At 43.6% G+C, this 24,726-nt stretch overlaps 1 protein-coding gene across 1 annotated transcript in view; it reads left to right on the top strand.

Annotated features, from left to right (window-relative positions):
- abcg2a (ATP-binding cassette, sub-family G (WHITE), member 2a) overlaps positions 1–24,726 on the top strand; it is a 54,775-nt gene that overhangs the window by 9,788 nt on the left and 20,261 nt on the right. Inside the window, exons 4-10 of the mRNA XM_061709409.1 lie at positions 11,097–11,156; positions 14,895–15,009; positions 17,443–17,595; positions 20,267–20,424; positions 23,052–23,154; positions 23,239–23,287; positions 23,362–23,460. Of these exons, the coding sequence (XP_061565393.1) occupies positions 11,097–11,156; positions 14,895–15,009; positions 17,443–17,595; positions 20,267–20,424; positions 23,052–23,154; positions 23,239–23,287; positions 23,362–23,460 (737 nt within the window). The remainder of the gene's footprint in view (positions 1–11,096; positions 11,157–14,894; positions 15,010–17,442; positions 17,596–20,266; positions 20,425–23,051; positions 23,155–23,238; positions 23,288–23,361; positions 23,461–24,726) is intronic.

The raw sequence follows: 24,726 nt of genomic DNA on the forward strand, positions 1-24,726 counted from the left end.
CGAATCTGTTACGTGGAAACAGGACAACCGTAGTCCCACAGGGACCAGTTCTATTCAATTCAATTTCAATTCAATTCAACTTTATTTATATAGCGTCTAATACAAGAGATGTTGTCTCTAGACGCTTTCCAGAGATCCAGAACATGAACATGAGCATAAACATAAACCCCCGAGCAGTTATTACATAAACAATGGCAGGTAAAAAGTCCCCTAGTGGGAGAAAAACCTTAAGCCAAACAGTGGCAAGAAAAAACTCCCCTTTAGGAGGAAGAAACCTGGACCAGGACCAGGATCATAAGGGGGGACCCTCCTGCCGAAGGCCAGACTGGGGGTCGGGGACGTCAGCCGCACACAGCAGACATCCACGTAGGCAGGTGGAAGCAGCAACGGGATGACCGGGGATGGGGGGGGGCCGGGAACACAGGCCAGAACGCAGCTTCCGAGGCTCCGGCCTGCAAACATGCACAAAAGAGAGAAAAAAAAGGGGGGCCGGCACAAGAAACTACAGGAACGATGGACAAAAATGATAGCTATGAGATACTTATAATAAATAAAAATGGTAATGGAGAAGAGAGGCAGGGAAAAGGAGAGGAGAAGAAGGGTGAGAGGCACCGCCCAGCGGATCATGTCGGTGCCCCCCTGCAGCATAAGCCTATAGCAGCATATCTACCACCAAGCTATATTTGAGACTAACTATTATAGTCTTGCTCTATAGCTGCAACTATGACTACTGACTCTAACACACTAGAGTTTACACTACCTAGAGATTTACCAACACCAGCTAGAGGTTTACTAAACACTAACTATAGGCTTTACTAAACAGAAAGGTTTTAAGTTTAGTTTTAAAGGTTCTGGGGCTCCAAGACAACCGTAGTCCCACAGGGACCAGTTCTGGGGCTCCTAGACAACCGTAGTCCCACAGGGACCAGTTCTGGGGTCTCTTGTCACAGCTTATGCAGATGATTCCCTGATCTACGTTGAACTCTCATGATTAAGATCCTTTTTTTATTTTGTAATCTACATTTTAGTCTGGTTCTTATTCCTCTACGATATTGCATTACCGACTCGGCACGCTGTGGACTTCAACATACTCAAATTTCATGAAGCTGGGATTTAAGGAAATTTTATGTCAAAATCCATGCCAAATGGCCCCATTCATTCGGATGGGGTTTTTAACCATGGCGAAAAAAAAACCTATCCGTTAACATAGCCTGAACCGGAACGTGCACCCATGCACGGCATACATCGTTGGATGCGTCTCCATCGTTCCTCGATAGGCATTACTTTTCTCAGTAAAAAGTGTTACCGTGGCAACGCTAGACGCCGAAAAGCAAAAAAAAAGGCGAAAATTCGGACGCTTATTGCTCGGCCGAACTTTATCGTAGAGACATCGTTCAAAGTTTCAAACACTCGGCCCGATTGGCACTAACGGACCCTACAACCTCATTATGCTAATTATTACAGTTTTTGCGACATTGACCTTTCTTTTTTTTTTTTATTTCTGTTTGAATTTGGACGCTTGTTGCTAGGCAACAGGTTATTGTAGAGACATCGTACAAATGTCCCCTGACTCGGCACGCTGTGGACTTCAGCATACTCAAATTTCATGAAGCTGGGATTTAAGGAAATTTTATGTCAAAATCCAGGCCAAGTGGCCCCATTCATTCGGATGGGGTTTTGTACCATGGTGAAAAAAAAAACCTATCCGTTAACGTAGCCTGAACAGGAACATGCACCCATGCATGGCATACATCGTTAGATGCGTCTCCATCGTGCCTCGATGGGCATTACTATTCTCAGTCAAAAGCGTTACCGTGGCAACACTAGATGCCAAAAAGCGCACCCCATTAATAACTATTGGGAGCACAGGAATGAATGAAATACAACCGTAAACACCTCAAACTGACATAGAACCACCACGAACACAACCACTACAGCCCCAAACCAAAGCAGCGAGAGGGGACGAATGGGCGGTAGGGCATGCCCATATCAAAATTTCCCGAATTTTTCTAGTATATTTAATTATCGTTATCGTCACACGACCAGCATTTTCGTTGAGTCTCGTTTTCCTCAGGTGATAAAGGTTTGTTTAGTCGTAATTTTCGTTGATGAAAGCCACTTTACGCATTAGCACGTGTTGTGTGTTTGTCGGTCTACGTGCCTCGGAGAACTTTACCTGGGGGCAAACGTGACTGGATCCCACCTGCCCCGGATCAAACACGCTCCAGTGTTTGGAGTCGAGGGAAGGAAGCCGGCGGCTCTGCTTCTGCGACGAGAACAAACCGTCCATTCAGGAGTTGGTTGGAAGACAATGACCCCGAGCTTAAACTAACAAACAGTTGCAGCCACAGGATGCCGTCCTGCCTCCGCGCTGCAGCGTCGGCTGCTCACAAAGCTCACAGACTTAAATCAATCCTGGTATTTCAAGATTTGGGTCTTTCCCAAGTGTAGGACAGAACTGTTTGGCGTCCGTCCCTTATGAAGAGAGACCCTGTTACTAAAGATAAACTCCTCCTTTATTTTGATTGGATAACAGCTGAAAGGTCGCGGTGAAGACACCAAAGAGAGGTCATTGACCCTAATCCATCAAAACTTTCCTAAACTATGGCCTTTCATAAATACCATCACAACTTTACTATCAAGGGTCAAACCCCCCAAACACAGTTTGTACTTGAAATGAACGTATTCATTTAATGAAATGAAAAGTTTTACAATTCGTCATTGAAAGTTTTGAAAGCGCCATGAAAGCATTAATATATAAAATACCTTTTATAAAAACTTGTGCTATGTATACTGTGGTTTTTAAACAATATTTTTAAAAAATTAAAGTAAGTAAAGGATGGATACATAATATGATCCACAGAAATAACAAGCAAAACAGGTAAAAAAAACTACGGAAGAGTATCAGGCCCAGGCAGGAGAAAAATAAAAATAATATTTTAGTGGAGGAAGATTATTTTCATTATGCACTTCGAGAAAAAAGTCGAAATGTTGAGAAAAAAGTCGAAATGTTGAGAAAAAAGTCGAAATGTTGAAATTAATGTTGAAGTATAATTTCGGGAAAAAAAGTGTAAATGTATTTCAAATTTATTCCCGAAATTCCGACTTTATTCATGAAATTTCAACTTTATCCACGAAATGTCGACTTTATTCTTGGAATTGTATTTCAACATTATTCTCGACATTTTGACTTTTTTCTCGACATTTCGACTTTTTTTTCGAAGTGCACAATAAAAAAGAAATCTTCCCCTCTCAAATATTTTTTCTCCTGGATGGCCCCAATACTCTTCCGTAACAAACAAACAGAACAAAACAAAGAACAACTAAAAGAACTAAACACCAGCTCAGATCCATATTTAAACCCTGGTTACAGTAAAAATGTACAGTATGACCAGTCAAGAGAATCCCTGCAACATGATATTAGAGACATCAGGCTCCCAAACTTTATAGAATAGAATTGGTTTGTTTTTTAATGTAATTCACATGTAAGGTTCTCTAATGGCACTAGATCAAATACCACTCTTTTCCAGCCTTTAACAGTTGGTACGTTTTCATTGATCCACTGCGATAAAATATTCTTCCTCGCTGCATAAGTAAGAATACAATACAGCCTCCGATTTTGTTTTGATGTTAAGTGACGCCCAATACAAGAGCTAATACAGCTTAAGAAAACTCAAATATCCTATCTCAAAAAATTAGAATATTCTGGGAATCTTAATCTTAAACTGTAAGCCATAATCAGCAATATTAAAATAATAAAAGGCTTGCAATATTTCAGTTGATTTGTAATGAATCCAGAATGTATGACATTTTTGTTTGTTTTTTTTAATTGCATTACAGAAAATAAAGAACTTTATCACAATATTCTAATTTTCTGAGACAGTCCTGTAATGCCTGTAAATCTGTAAATAACGAAATAAGTCATGTCTGGGGATAGAATATCTCTATCATTTGTTCAAATGTCATAACCATATTATCAGAGAGTAAGTCCCTTCAGTTTATGAACACCATTATCACCCCACTCTTTAAAACCCACAGCCTCCCTCCCAGGCTGGAAGTGCTACGTATACTGGATTTAACATTATGTAATCTTGCAAGTTTCATAACGCTTGTAGCACCCTATAATGTCATACCTCCCTGAAAATGTAATAAAATTTCCACTTAAAGGAGCTTGAGGCCGGATTGTGGCAAGATTTATGAAAAAAATCTGTATACATTTTAAGTTTTCTAGTAATAATGTCAGATGAAGCGTTCCAAACCCAAAAGAATGAGCCCTCTAGTGTATCTCTCTGTTGCCTTGAACAGGCTGTGTGCTGCAAAATGTGCTGCAATTCGGTCCCGAATTTCCCGTGCTCTCCTGCGGATGTGACGTCACATGACGCTGCATGCACGTTCTCCCCGTTCTCCCGTGCCGGCTTCACTGTTGGCTGCAGTACCCCCGACGGCCGTCGTGGTGAAGGGTGGCGCTAGAGAGTCTCATTTCTTAAAAGGAGTCTCATGCTCCTTTAACTCAATCAAAAATGTAATAAAACCCAATAATGTAACAACTTCACCAATAATGTAATAAAATATCCTGACTGATATTGTAATAACATTTTTACCGATAATGTAATACCTTATTACATTATTGGGAATTTATTACATTTTCAGGTGGGTCTTCTTTTTTTTTTCCAAAACTGATAAGGTAATACATATGTTCATTTCTACATTTTTTTGTTTTAATTATCTAAGAATGTTTTATACGCTGGATTTGAAACACCAGAATGACTATTGGGTTAAATTGCAGACTTTGAGTACCATGTAATAAATTCCTAATAATGTAATAAGGTATTACATTATTGGTAAAAATGTTATTACAATATCCATCAGGATATTTTGTTACATTATTGGGGAAGTTATTACATTATTTGGTTTTATTACATTTTCGATTGAGTTAAGTGCAAATTTTATTACATTTTCAGGCGGTATTATATTTTCAGGAAATTATTACATTATAGGGAATTATTACATTATAGGGAATTATGACATTATAGGGAATTATGACATTATAGGAAATTAATACATTATAGGGAATTATGACATTATAGGGTGCTACAACGCTTCTTTTAAGTGAAGGGGGGCCGGTTTCTCTGCTGGTATCAGGTCAGCGAGGAGTTTTCTGAGCAGCCAAAGCAGCAAACTTTATCATCTACGGTGCGTTACGAGGGTTGCTGGTGTCGTGGGTATTTTACAGTTCAGCGTGTGTAATCATTGACAGGTATTCAGATCAATTAAACCGTCCACGTGAGGTCGAGCAGCTGACACGAGAGGCAACAGTCTGTTTGAACTTGGTTTATGTTTGTCCAGAGAGAAAAGTAAAGTTTCTGTTGCAGTAAAGATAACGGCGACAGTGGAAGAGAAAGCCTGGTCTCTATTCTTTACTATCTCTTTAGGTGTTGTTCAGTTTGCTTTTCTGTTCTCAGCGTCTGAATTACTCTGCTGTGTCATGTTTCGTGAGATCTGCTGAATAAATCCAGAAGTTATTAAAGAAGACGAACACGACCAACCGTTGTGAAACCCGATTATTGCTGACTCAGGCTTGACCGGGGGGAAGTGCTCTCCCTTTGTTTCGTCCGAATCAGCAATGATGGTGTAAGACTTTCCACGGAAACGTGAGACGGAGGTCTTCCCCGTTTCACCGTTGTGTCAAAATCCACCGCCAAATGGCCAAAATATCAGAGCGCTCACCAGTACTCGAGTTGTAAAAATAATTCAGGGGGGGTGGTGGATTTTATCATATGGGGACAGATAATTTGTGCTGATTACAAATAATATAATATATTACAAATAATAGCAGTGACCAAAACAGCTGCAGAAATACTGCAGGAATGACATAGCAGCAGTTAAATGCAGCCTTCTGTAAGCTTTAAATATCCACTGGGCTTACATCAAATACATCAAAACACAACAATAAAAAACACTTTTCTGAACTTATCAATATGACTCTGTCCTTCACAGGATAAGTAACATGGATCACTGCAAAAACTCACAATCTTAACAAGAATATTTGTCTTATTTCTAGTTAAAATGTCTCATTTTAGTAAAAGAAATCTCATTACACTTAAAACAAGAGTCATCACTGGAAAAAACAACAATTTTCACCTGTTTCAAGTAGATTTTCACTTGAAATAAGTAGAAAAATCTGCCAGTGGAACAAGATTTTTTTGCTTGTAATGAGAAGATAAATCTTGTCCCACTGGCAGATTTTTCTACTTATTTAAAGTGAAAATGTACTTGAAACAGGTGAAAATGGTCAAATAAGTTATTTTTCTGGTGATGACTCTAAATGTTGAAATAGCAGTAAAACCACATTCATTGATGAAATGACATAAGGAATGGAAAGGAGGGATGGCAGTTTTACAGGGGGGATGATTTGGATGTTTTTATTTCAGGGGGGGATGCCATCCCCCTCATCCCCCCTCAACTCCAGTACTGGCGCTCACGGATGTTTTCAGGGTAAAAGTGAGAGCAAAGAGGAAAGACATCACACAGGAGGGCCGACAAAAGTTCTGCATCACCGTCGCGTGAAGGCGTGATGTAGTTCAAATGGGTTTGTCAGGGGAAAAAACTCAATTTCAGTTCCTCAAAAACGACCACGGTCAGCAAAAAGCCACCAGTGTTCCTCTCCTGCAGATGCAGAACAAATTGCTGAATCACTGAATCAAGAAAGAAGAAAAAAAGAGATGTCGGATCTGAATTATAACAAACCACGTCAGTTTTGGGAACGACGTTTGAAGGAAGTGAGCAGGAAAAATCATGAAAAAACACTTTTTATCAACCCTTGTGTTGTCTTTGGGTCAAAATGACCCAATTCTTCTGTCCTTCTTTCCTCCTGCCATGCTCTCTCCTTCCTTCTTCCTTTCCTCTTTTCTCCTTTACTCCTTTTTCTTCCTACCTCCCTTTTGTCATTCGTTCCTTTATTACCTTCTTTGCTTTTCCTTCCTTTTTTCCTTATTTTCTCCATTCCTTCCTTCTTCCCTCCCTTCTTTCTTTCACTTTCTCAATTCCTTCCTCCCTTCTTTCCTTTTCTCCCTTCTTTCCTTCCATCTTTTCTCCCTTCCTTACTCCCTTTCCTACTTCCTTCTTTTCTCCTTTCTCCCTTCCGTCCATCTTTTCTTCCTTCCACCTTTTCTCCCTTCCTTACTCCCTTTCCTACTTCTTTCCTTCTTTTCTCCTTTCTCCCTCCCTTACTTCCTTCCTTCTATCCTCATTTCTCCCTTCCTTCCATCTTTTCTCCCTTCCATCTTTTCTCCCTTCCTTACTCCCTTTCCTACTTCCTTCCTTCTTTCCTTCCTTCCTTCTTTCCTCCCTTCCATCTTTTCTCCCTTCCTTACTCCCTTTCCTACTTTCTTCCTTCTTTCCTTCTATCCTCCTTTATCCCTCCCTTCCATCTTTTCTCCCTTCCTTACTCCCTTTCCTACTTCTTTCCTTCTTTTCTCCTTTCTCCCTTCCTTACTTCCTTCCTTCTATCCTCATTTCTCCCTTCCTTCCATCTTTTCTCCCTTCCATCTTTTCTCCCTTCCTTACTCCCTTTCCTACTTCCTTCCTTCTTTTCTCCTTTCTTCCTTACTTCCTTCTTCCTTCCTTCCTTCCTTCCATCTTTTCTCCCTTCCTTCATTCCTTCTTTTCTCCCTTCACCCTCCCTTGAACCAAAGACAGCAAAAGAGTTAAAATTCCTGAACACTTTTAGTTGGCAGATTTAAAACGACCAGTGAGAAATGAAAAGTTCTATCGTGTAATGGTTTTTCTTTTTCATCCTTCTTATTTTAGGCCGTGTTGGATTGGCCAAAAAGCCATCAGGTGGCTCGTGTTTGGCCACGTACTGCCGCGTTATCTAATATTCATTATGTGAATGTTATGAAAGCCGTAACGGGTCAAAGTGCAACATGTCGTCACGTGCTAGCGCTATAAAGCTGCAGTGTTATGATTGATGCAGGTGAAGGTGTGTTGAGTCTGTAAAACTCTTATCTTATCTTGTTACCTGCCGATGATACGCTCAGGAGAAGAGCTTGTTCAAACATTAAATATTATTGTATCTGGTCCTGTATATGATTCACCAGCTTATCGTGGTGGAGCGGTTTGTGTGTCGCAGCAGCTCAAGTGTCCTCTGGTAGGGTCTCCCAACGTACTGTACATTGATCCTGACGAAGAGAGATTCCTTGAATTACAAAACAATGCAGAGCTCCATATCCCTCGCCATGGTTACGGGGACTGCCGTGGTGGAGCCAGGCCTCGGACGACGCCTCCACCCGTCGGTCTGGCTGGGTCATGGGTTCCCCACCACCTGCATGAAGAGCCACGTGGTTCAAGACAAAGGGCCAATCCCAATCCCCCCCCTACTTTTTACCACTAGCCGTAAAAATGAAGCCACAAACTTTAGGGTCCTTGTAATCTTCCCTAGGGATTGGGACACCACTTGCTACGTCACTGCGTGGTTTACGTTCGGGTACGTAAGCGACTGCGTAGTTACGTTTGCACATACGTCACACCATATCAGGAAGCCCAGAGCTAAAAGCTGTTTTAATTCAGCTGTAGCGCTGTTAATATGCCACTTTATTAAGTTTTAATATTTTTTCAGGCGTAAAAGTAACCGTTAAGATCCCCAACCTGGGCTCAGTTTATCCAAATAACGCATGTTAAGAAATTTGACCCAATGTTTTCGGAGATGAGAAGAGCCGCCGGCTCGGGAGCTGATTTATGGTTCCACGTTAAATCGCTGCAGAGCCTACGGTGTAGGGTACGGCGCGTAACCTACGCCGTAGGCTCTGCGTTGGTGTAATGCGCAACCATAAATGAGCCTTTATTCTGGCAAGATCGTTGCGAACGAGTGATTATGTACATCTACTGAGTGAATATTATGAAATATATATTTCTCGCTAGAAATGTAATCAAAACACATTTTTATGCAGAAACTAACTCAAAATATTGATTTTATTCACTAAAAAATAAGAAATGTCCGCCATGTTTTTTTTTTTTTAATCAGTCTGCAAATGATGACGTAAATCATTCTGGGAAATTCTTCTAGCCCTCGGTCATTTAGAGTTTATCTGAAATACCTCGCTCCGTAGGGTTAGATTCATACACACTAACCCTCGTTTTCCCCACTCCCCCTAGATGAAAAGAGGAATTGGGACACCACTACCCTCACGGGAACGCGCACAATTTAAGGGTAGTGCTGAAAAGTAGGGGTAGTGGGTGTATTGGGACTGGGCCAAAGCCATCAAAGATGTTTCCTCGTGGAACCACGCCCCCCCCGGTTTAGGCATCTCTGAGCAGGTTTATCAGCAGGTTGAGCAGGGTGTGGGGTGGATGTCAGCTTGATCCTCTTCCCACCTCCCTCGTCAAAGCCTGTCTGCCATCCATTTTTCCCATGATCACTAACATAATTAACTCCTCCCCCACCTTTGGCACTGTACCCCCCACTCTCAAACTGGCTGCTATCAAACCCATCCTCAAAAAACCTGGTGCTGACCCAATTGACCTCAACCTCTACAGGCCCATCTCCAACCTCCCCTTCATCTTCAAAACTCTTGAGAGGGTGGTTGCCGCACAACTACAGTCCCACCTTGACACAAACAACCTCCATGAACAATTCCAATCCGGCTTCCGTCCTAAACACAGCACTGACACAGCCCTGGTCAAAATCACTAATGACCTCCTCCGTGCAGCTGACTCTGGACTACTCACCATCCTCATCCTCCTGGACCTCAGTGCAACATTCACCACCATTTCTCACCCAATACTCCTGGACGTCTGGCTGCCATTGGGATCACTGGTGTCGTACTCCGCTGGTTCACATCATACCTCACTGACCGCCAAAAGTTTGTACAAATAAGGGACCACATGTCCAGGTGTTCAGGTGTTTCACTGGGTGTCCCCCAGGGGTCAGTCTTGGGACCACTCCTCTTCATTATCTACCTCCTCCCCCTTGGCACAATCCTTCGTCATCATGGGATCCATTTTCATTGCTATGCCGATGACACACAGGTCTATATCTCCTCCAAACCCAACGCCGCCATCCCTCCCACCTCCCTCATCACCTGCCTCGAAGACATCCGGAGCTCTAAGAGCAGAAACTTCCTGAAGTTGAACGGCAATAAAACTGAGGCCCTGCTCATTGCCTCCAAAACCACACTCACCAAATTCTTCATTGATGGATTCCCTGTACCTTTCAACCCCCAAGTCAAAAGCCTAGGTGTCATCCTGGACAGCACCCTCTCATTTGCACCTCACATTCAAAACATCACCCGGACTGCCTTCTTCCACCTCCGCAACATCTCCAGACTCCGTCCAGCACTGTCCCAATCCAGCACCGAAATCCTGGTTCACGCCTTTGCCACCTCCCGCATCGACTACTGCAATGCCCTCCTCACCGGACTGCCCACCAAACTCATTAACAGTCTGCAAATCATCCAGAACTTGGCCGCCCGGATTATCACCCGCACCAAGTCATCTGACCACATCACCCTTATTCTCATCCAACTTCACTGGCTCGCGGTACAACACTGCATCCACTACAAAAACCTCCTCCTCACCTACAAAGCTCTCCACCATCTTGCCCCCACTTACCTCTCTGACCCCCTGCAAGAATACAGCCCCCCCCCCGCACCCTCCGCTCAAACTCTGCTGGACTACTCACCATCCCCACATCACGCCTCAGCACCATGGGTGCCCCATGGGTGCACCATGGGTGCCCAAGCCTTCAACTGCTCGGCACCCAGTCTATGGAACTCCCTCCCCCCACACATAAGACTTTCAGACTCCATAGTAACCTTCAAATCCAAACTCCAAACTTACCTTTTCAAACTGGCATACTCCCTCTGACTGCACAGTCTCTGTGGCTACAATATCGGTTAATGTTGTTTGGATTAATATTGCTTGTTGTTTTCATTTTATGCTTGTATGTCATGCTTTTATTCTTTGTAAGGTGACCTTTGGTGACATGAAAGATGACACCAAATAAAATGTATTATTATTATTATTATGGATGAGTGGGTGGATGGATGAATGAAATGATGGATGGATGAAGAACCTTATCCGTTTCCTGTCTTTCACAGTGGCCTCATGAAGCCTGGTCTGAACGCCATCATGGGAGCGACGGGAAGCGGCAAGTCATCGTAAGTAATGTAAATAATGTTTCCACAAGTGTTGCTAAAGTTCTGCAGGCATTCAACCTCCTTATTGGTGCGTTTGGATTTTGTGATATGAAATGAGGCTGAAAATGGCTAATTCTATGCATTTCCATTCATTGCAATTTAAGTTTTGCAGGTCCAGCGATAATGGTAACTCACTGACTTATAAAAAGACCTGACATTTCTATTTTGAAGAGAAAATTTTTTGGTGTGCCGTCGATTCTACAAACAGACCACCGTGACTGGCGGGTTTGGTCTCGAAGGGTTCGATAATAGAGGACATGCATTGACGTCACTTCCCCACTGGACCAGCCCCTTACTGGCACTGAGTGGCTGCAACTAGTGGAGAAGACGGGATAACAGCCGATTATCGCCTTAAATTAGCGTCAGTTGGACTTGACAGTGACCCGTACAGTTACCCCAAGAACCAGTGGTCCATGGACATTAATATTTGGTACAGTTACCAAGAACCAGTGGTCCATGGACATTAATATTTGGTACAGTTACCAAGAACCAGTGGTCCATGGACATTAATATTTGGTACAGTTACCAAGAACCAGTGGTCCATGGACATTAATATTTGGTACAGTTACCAAGAACCAGTGGTCCATGGACATTAATATTTGGTACAGTTACCAAGAACCAGTGGTCCATGGACATTAATATTCTGTACAGTTACCAAGAACCAATGGTCCATGGACATTAATATTTGGTACAGTTACCCCAAGAACCAGTGGTCCATGGACATTAATATTTGGCACAGTTACCAAGAACCAGTGGTCCATGGACATTAATATTTGGTACAGTTACCAAGAACCAGTGGTCCATGGACATTAATATTCTGTACAGTTACCAAGAACCAATGGTCCATGGACATTAATATTTGGTACAGTTACCCCAAGAACCAGTGGTCCATGGACATTAATATTTGGCCACGAATCCAGTTTCCTGATATTTATACAGTAGCCTATGTACTTCATTTCCACGCCGGGGAAATACACGAAGCAAAGCTTGAAGTCTTGACGCTTGGTCCGACTTCAAGGCAGGATTTGTTGTAGAAATTAAAGTGATGAGGACACCGAACTTTATGATTTGACCGTTTAACGTTAGCTACCCAAAAATCCAACATTATTTGATACAAAATGGGAACTGCAAATCCACGTTTCGGTGCCTGGAATCCAGTTGTTTATGTGAATTGCAGCGATGGATGTTTTCCAGTTGCTCAAACTGAAAGTTTACATCTTTCTTTACAGTCTTTCTGCCACTCAGTGGGCGTAACCCGCTGTGAAGTCGCATCTGTGACGTCATGCACATTCCCTCTATAAAACGTGGCCACGCAGCAGGTACAGTAGCTTGTGCAAACTGAGCGCCGGCTAAAAACAGCCGTCACATCTGATGCCCCTGACTGACCCCGACCCAACCATAAAAACCTCAGCTGAATAAATGTTTCTTCACCACTGACTTCAAACATCCCGTGGTGAAACCTTCCATGTGCAGTTTGGGGTCGATGAACCGCCTGAGAGAGAGTTTACTGCTTCCTCTCGTTATTTCACTTTCCACACCTCCCTTCCCTCATCCTGGATGCCACATGGAAAAAACATCTCGTTCTAAAAAAGGAAAGTCCAGCTTCTCTGGGTTTTTGGTTTATTTATACCCCGTGTAGCTTCCCTGCCTCCAGGTTTCCATTCCCAAAGCCAGACTTGTTTTATCTGGATCTGGTTTGTTGTGGTTCCAGAACCAGAACCAAGCAAGGTTTCTGCAGCGTTCAGTTATTCTGCTCCTCACCGGTGGAACAAACTTCCTGTAGACCTGAGGTCTGCTACAACTGTAGATCCTTTAAATCAGGATAAAAACATTACTGGTTAATTATTATTTTTGTATAGATATATTTATTGAGGACAATAAAAAATAAGATTTACAATAACAATATAAATATCAATATTTTCCCCCTTTTTTTTACTTTTCATAACAATAATTAAACAAGAATAAATAAATAATAATAATAAGAGAAAAAATAAAATAAATAAAAAATACAATACAATAAAATAAAATAAAATGAAAAAAAATAAATAAATAAGGAAATATAAATAAATACAACAACACACCCCTCTCCCCTTACCTCAATCATTTAGCTTCTTTTCACATATGACTATCAATACTGGAGCAAATGAATAATAAAGTAAATAATCAAGTCCTGCAAAAACACATTCATTAATATAGTAGATGATTCAGATGATTAAAAAATAATAAAGGCATAAAATCATAAAATCCGGCATAAAATCCTAAAATATTACTGTTTTTCTTCTTTTTTTCTTCTTTTTTTCCTTTTTTAAATTTTTTTCTTCCTTTTTCCTTTCCTTTTTAATCTCGACATTTGACCTTTTTCTCGAAATTTTGACTTTTTTCTCAACATATCGACTTTTTTCTCGAAATTTCAACTTTTTTCGTCACATTTCGATTTTTTCTCAATATTTTGACTTTTTTTGTCGACATTTCGATTTTTTTTTTCAAGATTGTACTTCAACATTAATCTCGACATTTTGACTTTTTTCTCAAAAATTTCAACTTTTTTCTCGACATTTCGACTTTTTTTTCGAAGTGCATAATGAATAAAAAAATCTTCCCCCAGTTCTAACTAATATAGATACATGCAGCATGTGTTGCCTTCATTCTAAGGCTGATACAAGACTTGTTTTTTGTGTTTTTGGTCCAATATGGCTCTTTCTACATTTTGAGTTGCCGACTCCTGTGCTGTACAAATAAACTTGCGTTTGTCTGCGGTTTCTCCTGCAGGTTCCTGGATGTTTCATCCTAATAAACTTGCGTTTGTCTGCGGTTTGTCCTGCAGGTTCCTGGATGTTTTATACTAATAAACTTGCGTTTCTCTGTGGTTTTTCCTGCAGGCTCCTGGATGTTTTATACTAATAAACTTGCGTTTGTCTGCGGTTTCTCCTGCAGGTTCCTGGATGTTTTATCCTAATAAACGTGCGTTTGTCTGCGGTTTCTCCTGCAGGTTCCTGGATGTTTTATCCTAATAAACGTGCGTTTCTCTGCGGTTTGTCCTGCAGGTTCCTGGATGTTTTATCCTAATAAACTTGCGTTTCTCTGGTTTTTCCTGCAGGTTCCTGGATGTTTTATCCTAATAAACTTGCGTTTCTCTGGTTTTTCCTGCAGGTTCCTGGATGTTTTATCCTAATAAACTTGCGTTTCTCTGGTTTTTCCTGCAGGTTCCTGAATGTTTTATCCTAATAAACTTGTTGTTTGTCTGCGGTTTGTCCTGCAGGTTCCTGGATGTTTTATCCTAATAAACTTGCGTTTGTCTGCGGTTTGTCCTGCAGGTTCCTGGATGTTTTATACTAATAAACTTGCGTTTCTCTGTGGTTTCTCCTGCTGGTTCCTGGATGTTTTATACTAATAAACTTGCGTTTGTCTGCGGTTTGTCCTGCAGGTTCCTGGATGTTTTATCCTAATAAACTTGCGTTTGTCTGCGGTTTCTCCTGCAGGTTCCTGGATGTTTTATCCTAATAAACTTGCGTTTGTCTGCGGTTTCTCCTGCAGGTTCCTGGATGTTTTATACTAATAAACTTGCGTTTCTCTGTGGTTTCTCCTGCTGGTTCCTGGATGTTTTATACTAATAAACTTGCGTTTCTCTGCGGTTTCTCCTGCAGGTTCCTGGATGTTTTATACTAATAAACTTGCGTTTCTCTGCGGTTTCTCCTGCAGGTTCCTGGATGTTTTGGCCGCCAGGAAAGACCCGGCGGGCCTGACGGGAGAAGTGCTGATCGACGGAGCGGCTCAGCCGCCGAACTTCAAGTGTCTGTCTGGATATGTGGTCCAGGTGGGTGAACAGCAGGAAGCCCGGCCCGCTCCAGTATCTTTGATTGCTTTCCTGGAAGGAAGAGGCTGCTGGAACAATAAGAGCAGCCTCTTCGGGACAAATCTGTTTCAGTCGGATTAAATAAACACTTTCAGAACATCCAGGTCAGAAGTCGCAGCAGCCAGAGAGAGGAAAAACTTTGTTTGGTTTAGTTTATTGGTCCTTTCAATTTCCACAACACAAATAACCCAAAGTACAGGTGGAAATCGTCAGTGTAATACAAAAAAACATAATTTTTTTGGTGTATATATATATATGTGTATATATGTTAGCTTTTAAAAACTAGTGCATTTAGGATTTAGAGAATGAAACAAAATACATAAATAAATCTCATAAATATAAATATATATATATATATATATGTATGTGTATATATATATGTAAGCACATACAGGACTGTCTCAGAAAATTAAAATATTGTGATGAAGTCCTTTTTATTTTCTGTAATGCAAAAATGTCATCCATTCTGGATTCATTACAAATCAACTGAAATATTGCAAGCCTTTTATTATTTTAATATTGCTGATCATGGCTTACAGCTTAAGAAAACTCAAATAAAAAATTAGAATATTCTGGGAATCTTATCTTAAACTTTATCACAATATTCTAATGTTGTGAGACAGTCCTGTACATACACATACCTTCACATACACATACATACACATACACATGTCCATAGGTACATGCCTACATGTATTATACCTTTGTTTTATATGTATTAATCATTTTGTATTTAAAGGGATTGTGACGTGAAAAACACATTTTTCTTGATTTTTTGTGTTTAGTTGGGTGTCTTGACATCAATTACACCCAAAAAAAACGAACTTTTAACATTCAGTGTATTGTGTGCTTTCTGGGAATTTCCGCATAATTATGCAAAAACGGCGCATATGGTTTGGTGGCGGATCGTTACGTATAGACCCGCTCAGAGCCGCCTGGGAGATTTGCGAGGCCCTGTGCGAAATGGCTCGGGGGGCCCTCGCAAAATTTTTGGGTTTTTCGGGTCGGATCGGGTGTCTATATGCGCAATTTTAACTCTCCAATTAGCAAAATACTGGTTACCTTCCCCTGCCTCATCATCATCTCTTGCCTCGACGCGGGGCTGCTTGAGACCCGGTCGGATCGGTGATTTTTGTAACAAATTTATCAAACGAGCCTTTCAGAGAGGCATTAAACTCCATTTTCTTTAGTTTTTTTCTTTTTTCATTCCCTGATGGAAATTTCCTGAATCTGTCTCGTTCTCTCGACATTGTGTGACATTTTGTTCCAACTCCACCCGTCTGGATCAGAGCAGCTTGTGTCTGCGCTTGGTCTGACGCAGTTGTATTGAACAACAGACACGCGCATCATTGCACATATATTTATATATTATATATGGATATGCACAGACTAGTACACATTTAGGTCTGTAATGGAACGTGACTGTTGATATTTATAAGGGAAAAAACGAAAAAAAAACGAAAAAAGGCCCCCTGGGGCACGAGGCCCCGTGCGGTCGCACGGTTCGCACACCCCTTGCGGCGGCCCTGGACCCGCTAAATCACCGCCCCCTCCACCCAGCTCCCTGCCCATCAGCACTGAGCCGCGGGCTGGAGGGAGAGAGACGGCCACCGCCCCTCTCCTCTCCACCCGCGCTCTCCTTTTTCTTTCGCCTACGACCTCTGATCAGACGAGACAACCCGCTGAATTTAAGCATATTACTAAGCGGAGGAAAAGAAACTAACAAGGATTCCCTCAGTAGCGGCGAGCGAAGAGGGAAGAGCTCAGCGCCGAATCCCCGTCCGAGCGGCGGGCGTGGGAAATGTGGCGTACGGAAGACCGCTTGCGGTCGGGGGCCTGAGTCCTTCTGATCGAGGCTCAGCCCATGGACGGTGTGCAAGACAAAATCACATACCATTGATCCACTGTCTGCTGTGTGCGGGGAGTTTGGGGGGGAGGAGGAGTGGAGGATGGGAGGAGGAGCGGGGCAATGATTGACAGGAAAGGGGGAAAAGGAAGCGTTTTTCACAGGCAAAAAACACCGTCATAAAAAAAGCCAGGCATGGAGTACTGGAGTGAAGTTTTTCTTGTTACACCCTTTTAGACACATTTGAGGGATATTGGCCAAGACTTTTAATAGTGTTAAAAGCATGTTAAAAATTATGTCACAATACCTTTTAAAGATGCTTTTATATTGTAATATCGTGCTCCACATGTTCATTTCTGTATCTCAGCTGTTCCACAGATGAATCCTGTCACTGAGATCATCGCTGTTTAACGTTGGTTCTTTGTTTTCCTGAACATAAATGTTCCTTTAGTTCATATTTCTAACTCTGCTTTGGAAGAGCTTCTGAATGCTGTCAGTAAGATAGAAATGGGGTCTGTGACTGTTTTACACGTGTGTGTTTGTGTCAGGACGACGTGGTGATGGGAACTCTGACGGTCAGGGAGAACTTCACGTTCTCGGCAGCGCTGCGTCTCCCGGCGAGCATCTCTCAGCAGGAGAAGGAGCAGAAAGTCAACACTCTGATCTCGGAGCTGGGACTGGGACGAGTGGCCGACTCCAAGGTGACGCCCCGCTCGTATGACGCCCCGACTCCGGCTCACGCTCGGGGACGCTTGTGTTTTACGGGGATTTAAATCTCCAGATGTTTATAGTTTAGCTGCAGCAAAACTGCAGCTATTCTTCCTGGGGTCCGACACATAATACACAGTACAAGATAAAAAATTAAAAGCAAACCTGAAGAGGTAGTAAAGAAAAAGAAAAATAGAAAAGAAAAAAGGAAAAAAAAAAGGAAATTCTACTACAAAATGTACTCTAGATTTCTGTCAAATAAGACCAGTGCTCCTTTTGACATTCACATTAAGGTTACAGTCATTCCGTTAAACATTTAGATATAATGCATTACAATACACAATCATACATTCTTAAATAGAACCAATCAATTCAAACAATGTATAGTCATCGACAAAGTGTTTAAGTTATAATCACTTAATCTAACTTGAACCAATGACCATTTTTAGTAAAGCAATAACTATTTAACCCTTGTGCTGTCTTCTGGTCAAGGAAGGAAGGAAGGAAGGAAGGGAGGAAGGGAGGGAGGAAGGGAGGGAGGAAGGAAGGAAGGAAGGAAGGAAGGAAGGAAGGAAGGAAGGAAGGAAGGAAGGAAGGAAGGAAGGAAGGAAGGAAGGAAGGAAGGAAGGAAGGAAGGAAGGAAGGAAGGAAGGAAGGAAGGAAGGAAGGAAGGAAGGAAGGAAGGAAGGAAGGGAGGGAGGAAGGAAGGGAGGGAGGGAGGGAGGGAGGGAGGGAGGGAGGAAGGAGAGAGCGGAAGGAAGGAAGGAAGGAAGGAAGGAAGGAGAGAGCAGGAGGAAGGAAGGAAGGAAGGAAGGAAGGAAGGAAGGAAGGAAGGAGAGAGCAGGAGGAAGGAAGGAAGGAAGGAAGGGAGGGAGGGAGGGAGGGAGGGAGGGAGGGAGGAAGGAAGGAAGGAAGGAAGGAAGGAAGGAAGGAAGGAAGGAAGGAAGGAAGGAAGGAAGGAAGGAAGGAAGGAAGGAAGGAAGGAAGGAAGGAAGGAAGGAAGGAAGGAAGGAAGGAAGGAAGGAAGGAAGGAAGGGAGGGAGGGAGGGAGGGAGGGAGGGAGGGAGGAAGGAGAGAGCGGAAGGAAGGAAGGAAGGAAGGAAGGAAGGAAGGAAGGAAGGAAGGAGAGAGCAGGAGGAAGGAAGGAAGGAAGGAAGGAAGGAAGGAAGGAAGGAAGGAAGGAGAGAGCAGGAGGAAGGAAGGAAGGAAGGAAGGAAGGAAGGAAGGAAGGAAGGAAGGAAGGAAGGAAGGAAGGAAGGAAGGAAGGAAGGAAGGAAGGAAGGAAGGAAGGAAGGAAGTTAATACGTGAAATATTCAAGTTGAATCAATTTTTTTTTGTAAATATCTTCATTTAATCAGAATTTAAATACATATTTGGTTCAACGTGTTACAAACACGACTCAGCATATATTACATAGAAACACAACCAACAATATTAAAACAAAAAATGTAAACAAAAAAAGGATTTAATCCGGATTGAAAGAAATTAAACCTTCATATTGTTTAGTTTTGACCCATTTTAAGGATTAGATTTTTTAGTTTTTTGAATCCTCTTTTCTCCTCAGTTATTTTACTCTTTTTCCCTTTGGGCCGGTTTGTTTCCAGCAGCTCCTGCTAGCGCCCCCTGCTGGTGGAAACGCGTGGCTATGACGCAAAACTTCGTTAACAGAAATGTTGAAATGTAATATTTATTCTACACATTTTAACAGCATTGGGAAACGTTCAGAATGTTTGTGTTTGTCCTCCTACAGAAACCACATTAAAACCAAAAATATATTTCCCTCCCAATCGATTTCCATTTCAAACATTTTTGAAAAAGCTCCAGGAGCCGCTAGGATGGATGGATGGATGGATGGATGGATGGATGATGGATGGATGGATGGATGATGGATGGATGGATGGATGGATGATGGATGGATGGATGGATGGATGGATGATGGATGGATGGATGGATGGATGATGGATGGATGGATGGTTGGATGGATGGATGGATGGATGGTTGGATGGATGGATGATGGATGGATGATGGATGGATGAGTGGATGGATGGATGATGGATGGATGATGGATGGATGAGTGGATGGATGGATGATGGATGGATGGATGGATGATGGGTGGATGGATGGATGGATGGATGGATGATTGGATGGATGGATGAGTGGATGGATGAGTGGATGATGGATGGATGATGAGTGGATGGATGGATGGATGGATGAGTGGATGGATGGATGGATGGATGAGTGGATGGATGGATGGATGAGTGGATGGATGATTGGATGGATGGATGATGGGTGGATGGATGGATGGATGGATGAGTGGATGGATGGATGGATGGATGAGTGGATGGATGGATGATTGGATGGATGGATGAGTGGATGGATGGATGGATGGATGGATGGATGAGTGGATGGATGGATGGATGGATGGATGATGGATGATGGGTGGATGGATGGGTGGATGGATGGATGGATGGATGGATGGATGGATGGATGAGTGGATGGATGGATGGATGATTAGATGGAGATACTGCAGATCCCCAGGTAATACCAGTCCTGTGTTAGAGGAGCAAAAGTGGACACAGAACTGATTAAAAAGATTTAAAATGTGAGTTATGATGACTGAATAAAAGCAGGGAGTAAAGTTGAGCATGTCTGTGTTTGTGCAGGTCGGCACTCAGCTGATCCGCGGCATCTCCGGCGGCGAGAGGAAGAGGACCAACATCGGCATGGAGCTGATCATCGACCCGGCCGTCCTGTTCCTGGACGAGCCCACGACGGGCCTGGACGCCAGCACGGCCAACTCCGTGCTGCTGCTGCTCAAGAGGTTTGTCCCTCCCGGGTCCCGTCCGGGTCCAGGGGTCCCCCAACCCAAGAGGTTTGTCCCTCCCGGGTCCCGTCCGGGTCCAGGGGTCCCCCAACCCAAGAGGTTTGTCCCTCCCGGGTCCAGGGGTCCCCCAACCCAAGAGGTTTGTCCCTCCCGGGGTCCCGTCCGGGTCCAGGGATCCCCCAACCCTGAGAGGTTTGTCCCTCCCGGGGTCCCGTCCGGGATCAGGGGTCCCCCAACCCAAGAGGTTTGTCCCTCCCGGGGTCCCGTCCGGGTCCAGGGATCCCCCAACCCTGAGAGGTTTGTCCCTCCCGGGGTCCCGTCCGGGTCCAGGGGTCCCCCAACCCAAGAGGTTTGTCCCTCCCGGGGTCCCGTCCGGGTCCAGGGGTCCCCCAACCCAAGAGGTTTGTCCCTCCCAGGGTCCCGTCCGGGGTCAGTGGTCCCCCAACTAGGAATGGGTGATATTTTACCGTTCACCGTACACAAATAAAGATGACAAAATAAAATTTGTCATCTCGCGGTAAAAACGATAAATTCCTGTTGATGACGTTTTTGTGTAAAACTGATTTATGGTTCTGAGTTAAATCAACGCAGAACGTACGTGAAGGAAGGAAGAAAAAAAAGGAAGTAAAGAAGGAAGGAAGGGAAAAAAGAGGAAGGGAAGAAGGAAGGAGAGAGCAGGAGGAAGGAAGGAAGGAAGGAAGGAAGGAAGGAAGGAAGGAAGGAAGGAAGGAAGGAAGGAAGGAAGGAAGGAAGGAAGGAAGGAAGGAAGGAAGGAAGGAAGAATAGAGGAAGGGAAGAAGGAAGGAGAGAGAAGAAGGAAGGAAGGAAGGAAGGAAGGAAGGAAGGAAGGAAGGGAGAAAGAGGAAGGGAAGAAGGAAGGAGAGAGCAGGAGGAAGGAAGGAAGGAAGGAAGGAAACAAGGAAGGAAGGGAGAAAAGAGGAAGGGAAGAAGGAAGGAAGGAAGGAAGGAAGGAAGGAAGGAAGGAAGGAAGGAAGGAAGGAAGGAAGGAAGGAAGGAAGGAAGGAAGGAAGGAAGGAAGGAAGGAAGGAAGGAAGGGAGAAAAGAGGAAGGGAAGAAGGAAGGAGAGAGCAGGAGGAAGGAAGGAAGGAAAGAAGGAAAAAAGGAAGGAAGGAAGGAAGGAAGGAAGGAAGGGAGAAAAGAGGAAGGGAAGAAGGAAGGAAGGAAGGAAGGAAGGAAGGAAGGAAGGAAGGAAGGAAGGAAGGAAGGAAACAAGGAAGGAAGGGAGAAAAGAGGAAGGGAAGAAGGAAGGAGAGAGCAGGAGGAAGGAAGGAAGGAAGGAAGGAAGGAAGGAAGGAAGGAAGGAAGGAAGGAAGGAAGGAAGGAAGGAAGGAACGAACGAAGGAAGGAAGGAACGAAGGAAGGAAGGAGGAAGGGAAGAAGGAAGGAAGGAAGGAAGGAAGGAAGGAAGGAAAGAGGAAGGGAAGAAGGAAGGAAGGAAGGAAGAAAGGAAGGAAGGAAGGAAGGAAGGAAGGGAGGAAGGGAGAAAAGAGGAAGGGAAGAAGGAAGGAAGGAAATGAGCCTGAAAGAATGAAAGGAAGAAAGAAAAAGAAAGGAAAAAATGGATAAATTCCCATTGATGATGTTTTTGTGTAACAAACATGGCGGATCTGAGAGTGAGATAGATTTATAGTTACAAAGATGGAGTTGAATTGGTATTTTTTTATCATCATTTTTATCGTTATTGGGATAAATGCCAGAAATTATCGTGATACATTTTTTAGTCCATACCGCCCATCCCTACCCCCAACCCAAGAGGTTTGTCCCTCCCGGGTCCCGTCCGGGTCCAGGGGTCCCCCCAACCCAAGAGGTTTGTCCCTCCCGGGGTCCCGTCCGGGATCAGGGATCCCCCAACCCTGAAGGGCAAGTCTGGACATGTCCAGATCTGATCGGATCTGGTCAGATCTGGTCGGATCTGGTCAGATCTGGTCGGATCTGGTCAGATCTGGTCAGATCTGGTCGGATCTGGTCAGATCTGGTCGGATCTGGTCAGATCTGGTCAGATCTTGTCCTCCGGGGGCCTCATGTACAAAGAGGGCATGGATTTCAACATGAATCCGTGCATGGAATTCTTGCGCACGCAAAAAAAAAATCAGAATTTCAAAACTGTGCGTACGCCCAAATCCACGTTTCTTTGAACGTCACAATCAACGTGGATTCGAGCGCAAATGCAGGAGCACAACACTCCGCCCTGTCTCCTCCCTCAAGTAAATATATTTGAATATGATAATAGGATTTTTATCCATTAAAAACCGTTCATCCTAACAAGGAACCTGGAAAAACAAAGAAATTAAAAAACCATCGGCTGTGAGCTGGAGACAGTCCTGTCAGAAGATGAGGCTGGAAAAATAATTTATTTGGGGGCATTTCTTCCGATTTAAGCTGCATTGCATTATGGGTATTGTTGTTCTTTGCTTTGTGCTGCATTCCGTGAAGAGTTTGAGGGTTTGTGAATGTTTATGGGCAGCGTTTGTGCATCATTACACTTCCTTGTTTTGTTTGTATTTTAAGAACCGAAACCAGAACTATATACATAAATACATTTTACACCTTTCCTCATGCAAAACCGGAAACAAGGAAGTTCTGTTACTCTTCTGTTTGTGCAGGATGGCAAACAATGGCCGCACCATCATCCTCTCCATCCATCAGCCTCGATACAGCATCTACCGACTGTTCGACAGCCTCACGCTGCTCGTCAACGGCAAGCAGGTCATTCCTGAACAACATGCAGAACAAGCTTTATTTATTGTGTTTTATGATATTAACTCTCATGTTTTTGACGGAACGGGGCAGGTTTACCACGGCCCGGCGCCGAGGGCTCTGGAGTATTTCTCCGACATCGGTAAGAGTCTGGATCCAGAACTTGTTCCTACATGACACCACTGGGGCACTAACCTGGAAACTCTTGTTTTCCAGGCTACACCTGTGAGCCCCACAACAACCCCGCCGACTTCTTCCTGGATGTGATCAACGGAGACTCCACGGCCGTCGCCCTCAACGGCGGGAAGATGGAAGGTGGGGGTTGGTTCAAGATGGTTGTAAAGCCTGAATTATGGTTCTGCGTCAAACCAACGCAGAGTACACGCCGTCGCCATGACGCCGTCGTTAACCCTTCGGACTTCTCCGTCACTCCATTTCGCCGTGGTGTAGTAGCCCCCGTGACCGCTAATTTGCAATCTTTTCCTGAATGGTTTATCCGACTTTTTCCGGTCATAGTGAATCAAAGAGATAAGGACAACTATTGTGCAAAGAAACAAAACAAAAAAAATCACACATACACGAAGAAAAGAGCGCTGAAAGTTCATGACTGCTTCAAACCGGAAACCGGAAATGCGTTGCTACCAAGTGAACCAATCACAGCCCTCTCTGTCTGCGTTTTGTCTGCGTCGCCTCGACACGTAGTTACAATTTTTGGGAGGTGCAGGTCAGTGACGGCGTCAGTGACGGCGTCAGTGACGCCGTCACTGACGCCGTCACTGACGCCGTCACTGACGCCGTCACTGACGCCGTCAGTGACGGCATGTGGTCTGCGTCGACGCGTACCGCGCGCAGTAGGCACGGCGTCGTTTTGACGCAGAACCATAACTCAAGCTTTAGTCTTCCCGGTGATCCCAAGGTCACACCGGCTCGGACAGCTACGTCCAACTCCACACGCCTCATTTAGCATTTCAAATATCAAAGTTTGTGAGCTCACATTGACTATGTTTACATGCAGTCAAAATTTGGGTTAAGGTCAATATTCCAGTTACTGAAACATTGGGAATAATCTGTTTCCATGCGTGAGCAAACAGGGTTATCCCTGTATACATGGTGATTAATCATTTGGGATATCTGGATCAAACCAGCGACGCACGGAGAACGTGATGACGCAATTCCCGTCATTTCCACTTCTTCTTCCTGTATCCAAATCTAAAACAACAACAATAACAGCAGCACGCCGGATAATCAACAGGCCAGCAGAAGTCGTTTTGTTTCTTGTCCCTGTAGTTTCCTTTTTCAGCGTCTTCCAGCGGAGCTTGATCTGGTCTGGCTTTTTTTTAAATGCTGCTTCGTGCAACGTTTCCCTCACCTTCTTGTAAATCTTCTATCCCGGTACTTTCTACCGTCTACAAATGCAGAAATGTTCATATCCTTCATTACATTTATGAAGTGATTAGTCTCCTCCTGGTCTTGGTTTCTCCGTGTTTAGAAGAACTTCCTGGACTCAAAAGACCAGGATTCCTTGCGGAAAGAACATGCAGAAAACAAGTTCCTGTTTTTATTTTTTTTATTTATTAAAAT

The sequence above is a fragment of the Cololabis saira genome, chromosome 20 (assembly GCF_033807715.1).
Source record: "Cololabis saira isolate AMF1-May2022 chromosome 20, fColSai1.1, whole genome shotgun sequence".
Taxonomy (NCBI): domain Eukaryota; kingdom Metazoa; phylum Chordata; class Actinopteri; order Beloniformes; family Belonidae; genus Cololabis; species Cololabis saira.